At 50.6% G+C, this 12,435-nt stretch overlaps 1 protein-coding gene across 2 annotated transcripts in view; it reads right to left on the bottom strand.

Annotated features, from left to right (window-relative positions):
• The window catches only part of TIA1 (TIA1 cytotoxic granule associated RNA binding protein), a 229,701-nt gene that overhangs the window by 93,540 nt on the left and 123,726 nt on the right, over nt 1-12,435 (bottom strand). For both annotated transcript variants that reach the window (XM_078666720.1, XM_078666719.1), the window contains exons 9-10: nt 10,878-10,973; nt 10,707-10,791 (exon numbers count right to left, since the gene is read on the bottom strand). In XM_078666720.1, coding sequence (XP_078522846.1) covers nt 10,707-10,791; nt 10,878-10,973 — 181 coding nt within the window. The remainder of the gene's footprint in view (nt 1-10,706; nt 10,792-10,877; nt 10,974-12,435) is intronic.

Below are 12,435 nucleotides of genomic sequence, written 5' to 3'. Positions count from 1 at the left end.
AGAACCAGTGGGGACCGGTTGCTGAAAGCAGCAAGTGGCCTAGGGAAGCTCACAAAGGGGGGAAGCTCACAAAGGGGGCAAGCCTTTGAAGTTCTCCTTCATGATCGCTGCCCAACCTGGGGAAGGAGACTTGGCACCTCGTCCCAGGATGTGCCTGGTTTCAGACCCCCAGAGAGCAGCAGGCTCTCGACCCAGGAGTCCAGAACCATGTCTGGTGGTGGGAGCTGAAAGCAGCCACTCAGCCTGGACACTAGTGGTAGGTTGGGTTTTAGGGGGGCATCTCTAAGATGCCATCTGTGTGCATTTGTCATTAAATTCCACACTGTGCTGAGAAGTTTGATACCAAACTTCTCAGTTTTCAGTGTAGCCATTATGGTGCTGTGGAGTTCGTAATGACGAACTCTCAGCACCATATACTCTTAATGGCAGCACTGCACTTACAATGTCTAAGAATGGACTTAGACACTGTAGGGGTACCGGGCTCATGCACCTAGACCCTCACCACTGGTATAGTGTACCCAGCTAGAGGGGTGACTGACCTATGCCGGGGCAGTGGGTTGTAGGCATGGCACACAGATGTGTGCCATGTCGACTCTTCACTTTGTTCTACACCACAACATGCAGCCTGCAGAGGCAGTGTGTGAGTGTAGTGGTACAGGACCTCTAAGGGTGGCACAATAATTGCTGCAGCCCTTAAAGGCCTTCTCTGGTCACAGTGCCCTGGGTACCTGTGGTACCGTTTACCTGGGACTGTCCTGTGTCCAGCGAAGCCAATTGGGTTTCGGTTTCAATGCAGTTTTAGGGAAAGAACATAGGCCTTGGGTACCGGATTAGCAGGAGCCCAGGGCATACTCAATCAAAGTACATCCGCAATCCAGCAAAAAAGTGAGAGCAACCATGCAGAAAGAGTGCACTTTCTCACACTTAGAAACTCAGAATGCAGTTGAACACGAGCAGATACATTTAAGTAAACCATGCTTTTGCAGGTTTATCCCCCCTCCCCTGCTTTTGCCCACACTTTGACTACCACGTACTGGTGTACTGGCTTAGAAATGCCTTGAGCACGGCTACCATATGCTCTGACCCTTAAAATGGTGTATGTTTAATACATTCTGACTTAGTTCATTGGCAAGCACAGTTGCACAAGTTGCTTACCTTCGGTAACGCTATATCTGTAAGAAACAGTAGTTAGTATTAGATTCCTTACCTTAGAATATCCCCAGGCGTCAGACTGGATCCGGTAACTTTTGCGTAGCAGTACCCTTGCGCGTCGGTAGCAGTCGTCTGCAGCTCAGTGTCCGTCGTCGGCATGACGACGCCGGAGTACTTAGACGCCGCCCTCGCATGCTGACGTCAGTTCTTATACACAGCTTTTCCGCGACAGAAACGCAGAGCCATGATAAAAACCAACACTGGTGCCATGAAACTAGGGCCCTGAAAGGGGATGACCTTGACCCTAGATATCGGTTCGCAGAACGGGGAGGACGGGTGGGGCGGTAAGGAATCTAAATACTAACTGCTGTTTTACAGATATATCGTTACCGAAGGTAAGTAACTTGTGCATCTGAAAGAAACAGGTTAGTATTAGATTCCTTACCTTAGAATAGATACCCCAGCAATACCAACCCCGGTGGTGGGTCTGCGAACCAATGATCACACCAGAAAGTCCTGGAGAACGGAACGGCCGAAAAAGCCATCTCTCCGGACTTGGCTATCCAGGCAGTAGTGTCTTGCAAACGTGTGCAGCAAGGCCCACGTAGCCGCCAGACAGATGTCCTACAAGGGGACTCCCCGGCCCAGGGCAGTAGTAGCCACCGTGGCCCGTGTGGAATGGGCACAAAGCCCCACAGAAGGCTCCTTTCGACCCAAAGAGTATCAAGCCTTGATGCACAAGACAACCCATCGAGAAATGGTTCGTTTGTGCAACGCCCGTCCCTTCTTAGCGCCCACGTAACCAACAAAGAGTTGGTCATCCACCCAGAACTGGCGTGTGCGATCCATATAGAATGAGAGTGCACGTTCCAGAGGGTGGACTCTCTTCCTCTTTCGCGGGATGCAGAGGTGGAAAGAAGGTGGGCAAAGTGATGGACTGCCTGATGTGGAAGGCTGTGACTACCTTGGGCATGAAAGAGGGTCGCGTCCGCAACACAACTTTGTCCGGAAGGTCTGAAAGGAAAGGAGGCTTAGAAGAAAGGGCCTGGAGCTCACTCACTCTCCTGGCAGAGGTGATGGCAACCACGAAAGCGGTCTTCAGAGTAAGGAGGCGAAGGACAGTTATGAAGTGGGTCAAAGGGAGCGCACATCAGAAAAGTTAGAAAAAGGTTCAAGTCCCACTGAGGCATCACGAAAGGAACTGGAGAAAACATACGAGTGATGCCCTTCAAAAACCTATTTACAACCGGGGACTTGAACAAAGAGGGCTGATCAGGTAGCCTTCAGAAGGCGGAAATGGCCGAGAGGTAGCCCTTGATAGTGCCCAGAGCAGAGCCCTGCTGGGCAAGAGAAAGAAGAAAGAGAACCTCTGAAAGAGGGGCAGAAAGGGGATCCACAGCCTTTGCTGTGCACCATGCCACAAATTTGTTCCACCTGCAGGCGTATACCGATTTTGTGGAGGGACGCCTGGCTGCCAGAATGACATTACAGACTTCAGGAGGCAAGTCAAATGGCCTTAACTGCCGCCGCTCAATCTCCACGCATGTAAGTGGAGACTGGACAGGTTCGGGTGGAGGACCGTCCCCTGCTACGACAGAAGGTCCTCCTGAAGGGGCAGAAGAATCGGGGAATCGACAGACATGCTGAGTAGCTCGGGACACCAGAACCTCCGTGCCCAGTCCGGAGCCACAAGGATGACTTGGGCCCGGTCGCGCCTGATCTTCTTCAGCACTCTGGGCAGAGGTGCTATAGGCGGAAAGGAATATAACAGACCGCAACTCCACTCGCGACGAAAAGCGTCTCCGAGCGAGTGCCGCCTTGGAAATTCCAACGCGCAGAACTGATGACATTGTGCATTCTCTTCTGTGGCGAATAGATCTAACCAAGGCTCTCCCCACGGCTGAAAGAGACCTTGCGCCACATCCGAGTTCAGACGCCATTCGTGATCCATCATGCACCGACGGCTGAGTTCGCCCGCCATGGCGTTCAAGGAACCTGCCAGGTGTTGAACCACCAGGGTCATGCCCTGATGTTCCAGCCACTGCCAGAGGCGCAGAGCCTCCTGACATAGGGTCCACGACCCCACCCCGCCCTGTTTGTTGCAGTACCACATGGCGGTGGTGTTGTCCGTGAACACCTGCACTAAACTCCCCCGGACAGAGGGGAGGAATGCCTTCAGTGCAAGCCGGATCACCCGCAGCTCCAGAAGGTTGATATGGAGCTGGGACTCCGCCGGAGACCAGAGGCCTCTGATCTCCGCCTCTCCCATGTGGCCTCCCCAGCCCTGGAGGGACGCGTCAGTCACAACTACGTGCTTCGGTTGGGGTAGGGAGAGGGATCTGCCGCTGACCTAATCGCGGTCCGTGAGCCACCACTGCAACGGTCTTGCAGTGCCCTCCAAGATCAAGACATGGTCGGACAAGTTGCCCTGATGCTGGGCCCACTGAAACTTCAGGTCCCACTGCAGAGCCCGCATCTACCACCGGGCGTGATGCACCAGAAGGATGCAGGAGGCCATTAGCCCCAGAAGCCGCAGCGTCAACCTGACCGAGACTCGGGATAAAGGCTGAAAGATCGGAATCAGAGCCTGAATATCCCGAACCCGCTGTTCGGGAGGATAAACCCGAAACTGCGCAGAGTCTAGAACCGCTCCGATGAAGAGGAGCTTCTGAGAGGGACACAGGTGCGACTTCGGCACATTGAGAACCCCAGCAGGTGCAGGAGGTCGGCCGTAGTCTGGAAGTGGCTGACGACTGTCTGGGGCGAGCCCACCTTTGACAACCAGTCGTCGAGGTAGGGGAAGACTGAAACCCCTAACCTGCGCAGATGAGCTGCGACCACTGCCATCAATTTCGTGAACACCCGTGGGGCGGTGGTAAGGCCGGAGGGGAGCACGGTAAACTGAAAGTGCTCGTGGCCTACCATGAACAGGTAGGCCGGCAGGACGGGGATGTGGAAATAAGTGTCCTGCAAGTCCAACGCTACCATCCAGTCTCCCGGGTCCAGGGTAGCTAAGACCTGAGCCAGTGTCATCATCTTGAACCTCTCCTTCCGGAGGAAGCCGTTGACGTTCCGCAGGTCCAAGATAAGGCAGGGCGTAGGCCCCCTTTGCCATTCTTGGGAACCAGAAAGTAGTGGGAACAACAACCACACCCTACTTCTGGCCCAGGAACGCGCTCGATTGCCCCCTTGGCCAAGAGGGCCGCAACTTCCTCTTGCAGAAGATTCAAGTGATCTCCGACACGCAGTAGTACTGCGGTGGCATGGCTGGAGGGGTCGCCTCTAAGAGGAGGGAGTAGCCCCTTCGGACGATTTGTAGCACCCACCTGTCCGATGAGATGTTGCGCATTAGGGGAGGAGGTGATGGCGAACCCTGCCCCCCCACTGGTGTCACGTGGGCCTGAAAGCTCGGACTAGGAGGGCTTTGAGGCGGACGCTGCAGGGGTAGACGTGGACTGGCCTCGCCGTTGTCTCCGGGCACCGACACGGCGGTTACCACGTCCGCCACCACGCTGGATGTTAGTTTGCGGCCCGTGGCTGGCAGGACGTGTGGGGGCTCCCCTTCCTTGGCCGCGAAAGGCAGCAGATTGCTGGCGCGGGTCGACAGGCCCAAGGACTTGGCCGTAGCCCTGGAGTCCTTAAAGCACTCAAGCGCACTGTCTGCCTTGTCGCCAAAGAGTCGACAACCATCAAACGGCATGTCCATAAGGGTGTTTTGGACATCAGCCAAGAAGTTGGCAGACCTCAGCCAGGCGTGGCGACGAAACGCCACCGTCGTTGCAATCGCTCTACCCAGCAAGTCCGTTGTATCCAGCCCACATCAGATAGAGTACCGTGCCGCATCTCGACCCTCCGCAAGGGCTTGGGCGAGTTTAGTTCAGGCCTCCTCCGGACATTGTGGCAGCACGTCTGCGATAGTGTCCCACAGAGTGGGTATAATGGCCAAAGAGGCACGCGGTGTTAACGGAGCGCAACCCGAAACTCAGTGAGTAGAACATATTTTTGGCATACTGTTCGTACTTCTTGGATTCCCGATCGGGGGGGGAGCCGTCGGGAATGCCGTCTGGGAGTTAGAGGCCTGTATGACCAGGCTCTCGGGAGTGGGGTGGGTGGACAGGAAGCAAGGGTCGCCCGGAACCGAGCGGTGGCGTCTGGCCACTTTCCTATCTACAGGGGGACCTGTAGCGGGCCTGGACCAGGTGCCCAGAAGAACGTCAGACAAGGCCTCATTAAACGGCAACAGAGGCTCCGAAGAGCTTGCTTGCGGTTTAAAGACCTCAGTGAGGAGGTTAGTCCTCAAGACCGCGACGGGGAGTTCAATGGATAAGGCCTTGGCTGCCCGCGTCAACACCACACTATAGGCAGCCCCCTCCTCCGTAGCCACGGTAGGAGGAGAGACAAAACCAGTGTCTGGCGAAGTGTCCAAACCACTGGCATCCCCTAGCTCACCTGCCCAGTCCTGATAAGACTGGCACTCACGTGCCACAGGGTCCTCAGACCCTTCCCAAACCACCTCGCCACCCATCTCCTGGTACTCTGGGTCAAATGATGGGGCCGGATCATAAAAGAAAAATTCTCCCATCGGCGTCGAATGCGGCGTCTAGCGATGCCGCTCCGGCGTCAGAACCGGGTCGAGGGGGAGGGGGGTAATGGGGGGGACCGGAGGAGGCCGGAGGCGACACCCTAGGGGCCGGCGAGGTCGTAAGGTCGACCAGCGACGACCCGGATCCAGCAGGGCCCTGCCGCGCCGAAAGTCGGCGCCGAAGCACTCGACGGCACCGAGGCGAACCTCATGGCCGTGAGGAAGGCGTCTATCTCCTCCGGCGTCGCATTCTGCCCAGGGACCGGCAGGTATGGAGCAGGCGGTGTCGCACAAACCCCCGGCCGCGTCAGGGGGGGGGGGGGGGGGGGTCGGAAGAGCGATGTCGCTTCTTCGACTTCTTGTGCCTCTTACCTGAGGACTTGGAGCTCGAGGAGTGGTGACTATCCTCCGAGCCGTGATGACTCCGGCCCCGCGACCGGTTCCTCGACCTCCTTCCTTACCGGTACCTCGAACGGCGCGGGGCCGACTGCCGGAGCTCGAGTCGCTTGCGGGACCGCTCTCGCCTAGCCTTAGACGTCATGGCCCGGCATGGATTGTCATCGTGGTCGGGCCCCAGGCAATGAAGACATCGGCGATGGGGGTCAGTAACCGGCGATGGGGGTCGGTAACCGACAGTCGGTTGCAGTCGACGCAGGGCTTGAACCCGGGCATCCCTATCGGCACCGTCGGAGTCGTTAGACTTCGAAGAAAGATCAAAAATGATTGAAAAAGTTTAGTCAAAAATTGACTTAGGGTACCACTTTCCGGATCGGCGCTTGCTGGCGTGGAACAAATAGAAACGGATGTCAGCTCGTGAGGGCGGCGTCTAAGTACTACGGCGGCGTCATCCCGGTGCCAACGACGGACTTGGAGCTGCAGACGACCCCTACCGACGCGCAAGGGTACTGCTACGCAAAAGTTTCCGGATCCAGTCTGACGCCTGGGGATATTCTAAGGTAAGGAATCTAATACTAACCTGTTTCTTTCAGATATAGGCTAGCAGCCCAGCCCTGCTAACCTCTGAATGGGACAAGTTAGGCTGGTGTTTGTTATCAAAGGAATATGAGCATTAAATCTGATTCAATGATTACATCGAATTTAATGTCACTGGTAGGAAAAGTCCAACTTTACAAGTTGCCACTTTAGTGGTCCAAGGTTTCCAGTACCTGTTTACGGATGTACACAGGGCTTGTCTGCAGACAGCTTTTTGCCCTTCTGGGAAGCTAGGCTAACGATTCCCAGGAAAAAACACAAAGGAGGCCTGCATGCGAGGGATGGGTTACCTCCCTCCTGCAGTAAGCCACAGGGGTGTTATCCCAAAAGGCAAACTTCAAAGGAGAAGTCACCTTTGAAGTGCAAATTATTAACATTTAGAAGAGGTGTGCTCTATTGTTTACGCAGTCCGGCTGGCACTGGTGTAGGAGAGGAGAAGCCATTTGCCAAATGAGTTTTCCAGGGGCATGTAGCCCCTTGGTAGTCGCACCTCTGTGGGTGGGCTAAGAGCTTGGAGTATCGAGAAGGGGGTCTCGTCATTTTGGGAGAGGGCAGAATGGTGTATCCTGGGATAGCCAAATGTCCCAATTCCCAGAAAGTGGTCATCAGGAGGGAGGGAACCTGGTCACCTATTGGGTACCAAACGCAGCCCAGAGGGCCTTTTCTGAAGATTAATAGGGCACCGCTGGCACCCAGTACGCAGATTTCAACCAGCCTGGCAGAAACACTGCACTGCTGCACTGAGGGGACAGCAAAGAGGCTGCACAGAAGGCTGCACATGGTAGCTAGCAAAGCGGGATGGAGCCTGCTCAAGAAGCAGATATCTCCAGAGCCCAGTCAAGACAGGAGACTCCAAGGGACAGCTAACTGACCGATCTGCAACACAGGGAAGACAACAGTCGAAGAAGCCTGCTGGGGCAAGATGGTAGCCTAAAGTCTTCATGACAGAAACACAGCTGCCATGCATTACCAGGGACCAAGACCCGATGCACAGAGTTGCACCCATTTCAAGGAGTCCAAAGTGCTGTCTAAGAGCAGCTGGGACCTTCAGAACCCAGGAAGGATTGGCCTGTGACCACAACTGTTAGTCCAAAGGTGACTGGACTTTGGCCAGACTGGAGAGGACCTCATGGGATGTCGACCCTTCAACCAGGACCCCCCTCACCATCTTCAAAGGAATCCCTGCAGAAGACGCCCTTCAACCACATCGCATCCACAGCATTCATAGAGCATCTTCAGCATCTTTCATTCCTTGCGCATCAAGATCACTCCATAGGATCCATTTCAACACGGATAAAGTGCCTGGAATTGCTGGAGGATTGATTCTTCTGTTTCCAAGGTGTTTGCTGGTCCCCTGGCTAGCTTGCCTGGAAGAGTTGTTAGCTCCAAATACTATTCCTTGACTGCTTTGACACTTAGAAAATTTTCATAGAAAACTTGGGTAAGTGTCATTCGTTGAATTTGCAATGGCCTCTTCTTAGTTGAGTAAAAATACTTTGATTATTACTTATAAAATCCATATCTCTGGAACTCTCCTGCAGATCTATTTCATTCTAGTGTCTATATTCTTATGCAAATACTATCTATTTTCATAAATTAGTGTCAGATGTCTTGTCTCATGTCGATTTCTCCTAACGTTTATGTGCTGTTTAAATGCTTTAACACTTGTTCCTCTGTACAAGACTTGCTGCTCAGTGCCACAACTACAAAGGGTAGAGCTGAGGGATTGACAGACGAAAGGGCTATAATACACCCCATTTCCCCCCAATAAATAGCTTGAATGACTAGTCAGTACTTTATTTGTAAAGAGACAAAAGGGACCTTAATGGCAGATAAGTAAATAGAATACTTCGAATGATTATCAATACATGAAACCAGGAGTCCCTACCATGATCTGCGAACCATCACACAAAAGCTAAACAGTTTTAAATGGAGGGCGGTGCTCCATGTTATCCTGTGATGGATGAATTGGAGTTCTCATTACAATTAAAATGCTAGGGTAGTTGCTAAAAAAAAAAAGAAAAAAAGTTTGACTAGATAATGGTGGGATACTGGTGCATAGGATTTACTCTAGATAAAAAGATGGCATCTTAACGAGTCAGACCAGAATCCTTTAAAGACAGCTATCCAAAACACATGACCTGTGAAACAGGTTTTTCACTGTCAAAAATCCTTTTCATTCCTTTGGTTTATTAAATGTAAATGTATGTATACTTGTAAAGCGCACTATCACCTTTCAGGCATCCTGGCGCTGTATACCGCTGTGGAACCCTTCCTGGCTTTCCCTGTGAGATGCCCTCTACTGGGCACCCCGAAGGTGAAGCCAGGCATCCTAGCGCTTGAGGCCGTTGTGGAGATTAAGCAAGCTATTGCCCAGAGTTGCAGAGTGGGACCATTGATTAGAGTAGGCACCGAGGCGAGAATTATCGAGTTCGTGGACATTGAGCCCAAGACCCTGCCGCGTCGGGAATTGAACCCTGGTCCCGGGCCAGACCTCTGCCTCAGGGTCTGCTGCTCTAATCGGTGAGCCACACTTCTCCACCTATATTCAACTGGCTGACCATCATTTAACAAGTATTTCCTCGAAGCCAAATGCTTCAGCATCAAGATAGAGGATACCCTTAATCGCAAACAGATAAGAGTCGAAGGGCGCAGAAAATGAGTGGCAGGAACATTACGTTTTATGCCTCCATTCCTACCCCTCTCTGCTCTTCCATTCCCTTGATGGGAGTCATCTGGGATAAAGGGTACACTCAGTCAAAGCTACATATTCCCGCTGGCGGTGGTCTTAATACATCCCTTTTGAGGTATTTATAGTTGTGCACGGTCTAATACACCTGCCTTCCCCATTCCTAAAGCAGATACACCCTTTTTATTCAGAGTTCACAATCCGATTAAAACCCTGGAAAGCAAACCACACAATTGGCGAGGGTTGAAGCAGCCTTTCGATAGGGAAAAGCATTACACAAATAGTAATGTATTGTGACAAATACAGTTGAAAATGCAGATTTTTTTTTTTGAAAAGTCGCTTGGAGTTGAGTGATGGTCAATCAGCACATGCTCAAATCTCTAACTAGGATTGTGTCCGGCAAAGATTCCAAGCTGGACAGTAGATAAGCCAATGGATTGGGTTTTTTAATGTTATCACACTCTGGAGAGTTCCATAACATTTTCAAAAAATCAACATGGCAATGTGGTCATAATTCTGCCCGTGCCAATTTTTTAAAAAGTATGTTGTGCCGAAATAAAGTTATACAATCAGGTGTCAATTAAGAGTGTGTTCAACTTATTCTAAAGCACCATAAATTAGTTCTCTAATACAAGGGCACATTTTTTGATAAAAACAACTATTCTTATTGAACCCTATTTGGTATTGGTGAATAAGCCTTTCCATCGATGGCTCCTAACTAGGGTCCGCTTCAATTTGATCCATCTCTCACTGGGGGATTTTCCGGGGTGGTGTAAACCTGAAGATGCAGATCCCTGTCAGTGTGACAACTTTCCACCCCAGGAAACCTTACATTTTATGATGTTTTGTCATTTTTATACTGATATTCGCAGGAAATTTTCGATACCTATTTTGAGAAGGGGCTTTTTACAGGTCAGACAAGCGTTAGTCTATTTATAGATGCTGAGTAACCCATGCGACATTTTTTATATTGCGTGTTTTCTTCTGGCTGCCGTGAGGCTCAAGAAAAACAGAAACCTGATCATGAATTTTGCTTAAGATCGATTGGGTGTATGGGAACTTTTAATTTTCAAAATTTTGGAAATTCTGTAAATTTATATGATGATCTCAAGTATTTTTCTATTTAAATGTTTTTATCGTCTGTTAGTTCTGTATTGTACTGTTATGATTTTAATCGAATAAAGTGGATTGATTGATTTCTCTAATACAATTTTACTGTAAAAGTTTTGAACTGAAACTAACAAATGTGTGTAAAACAAAGTAATTCTAAAAAAATGTTAAAAATCATACCGAACAAACGAATAGCCTTTGTCAGGGAAAACTCTTATTTCCATTATTTGTCCAAATGGTGAAAACGTCTGGCGCATAAGTTGTTCTGAAATAAAGGGGATACGGAGAGTAGCAGTTAGAAAGACTTAATTCATTGGGTGCTTAAAAAAAGACATCTCTCAAAAAACTTACCCGTCAGTCCCGACGTAACACCACCACAGTACACAGTGCAGTTGCTTGGACTGGATTGATTAACAACATCGTCGTAAGATAACTGCTTGGTATTTGCTGGAATGAAAAGGTTTGTTATTAGAAGAAAACTGTCAAGAGTCAAGAAGGACTATGACCAATTCATTAGTTTCACAGTGGCCTAGGGGTTAACAGCAGTTTAATACTGAATGAAATGCAGAAGTGTAAATTAGTTACCTGTAATCCTAGTTGTCTTCCAAGGTGATACTCCAAAGTCTTCAGCACTGAATAGTCCCCCGCCCAATCGTGGGGACACAGGAGCAAATAAATAAAAAAACGAAGCTGCCCGAAACGCGTTTGGCCTTGCAGGGGAAGCTGTGAGTCAACCTGGAATGCTGATTGAGAGATATAGATATGGATATAGCCCACTGGGCATAACATTTTAAATGCTGACTTTTAAAGGCACCCACAGGGGTAAACTCATTCGAACCTGGATGCGAAGACTAGGCAGTTCGCGTTTGATGCGCACGCACGCAAACAGGTCAATGTCTGGAAAACCTCATCGTTGGAAGATGTCCTGTGCGACTTTGTTGTTTAGCACCCACTCGTGAGCGACGAAGTTCCGACTTAGAGTCTGCATGGACATTGAGAGTACCTGGGAGGTGAATTGCAGAAAAATGGTCAACTTCCTTGAGAGTAGCCACTTCCATATGGTTTGAGCCTCCTGTGAGAGGGGTCTCAGCCTAGTTTCTCCTGGTTTGTTCAGGTAATACATGGTTGTGGTGCTGTCCGTCTGAAATAATAGGAAGCATGCGCGGATGGACAGGAGCAGTTCTAACATACTGACTGGATATGATACCCCTGCTCCGCTTCTGATCACAGTCCCTGTACTTGGGAGAGGACTCATGTGAGCCCCCCAACCCTGGAGGGAAGCGTCCGTGATAATGGTCTGGCTGGGAAGATTCTGATGGAAAGGAACTCCTTTCAGCAGATACGATCGTTTCATCCACCATATGAGTGAATCCTTGGCTGACTGAGGGAGAATCACTGTGTCTTCTTAACGGTTTGAGATGTGCGACCACTGATCCTCCAGCGCTTGCTGTAGAGGACACATTTACAGTCTGGCATTTGGGACAATGAAGATGCAGGATGCCATCGAGCCCAGGAGTGAGGACACTTGTCTGACTGTGGGAAGTTGAGACTGAGGCGAGTGCAGCACTTATTGCGTATTGAGGATAACCTCTCCTCATAAGGACAATCGCTTGCGCTATCCAGAGACGCCACCAGGTAATTAATCTTTTGAGTTGGGTTTAAAATCGACTTTTTGTAGTTGATCTGTAGGCCCAGACAGCCTAGCACTCTAATGCAGCATTGAAGGTGTTTCTGCAGCAAAGTGGGTGACAAACTTTTCAGCAACCAGTCGTCCAGATACGGATAGACTAATCTTCTGCTTGCTAAGAAAAGCAGCGACTACTGCCATGCATTCTTAGAACTTACGGGGCACTGATTTGAGCCCAAACGGGAGGACTTTGTAATGGAAGTGTTGAGATGCTACCTGAAA

The sequence above is a fragment of the Lissotriton helveticus genome, chromosome 11 (assembly GCF_964261635.1).
Source record: "Lissotriton helveticus chromosome 11, aLisHel1.1, whole genome shotgun sequence".
NCBI lineage: Eukaryota > Metazoa > Chordata > Amphibia > Caudata > Salamandridae > Lissotriton > Lissotriton helveticus.
Note: the sequence above shows the minus strand (reverse complement) of the source record. Positions and strands in the feature narration are given on the sequence as shown.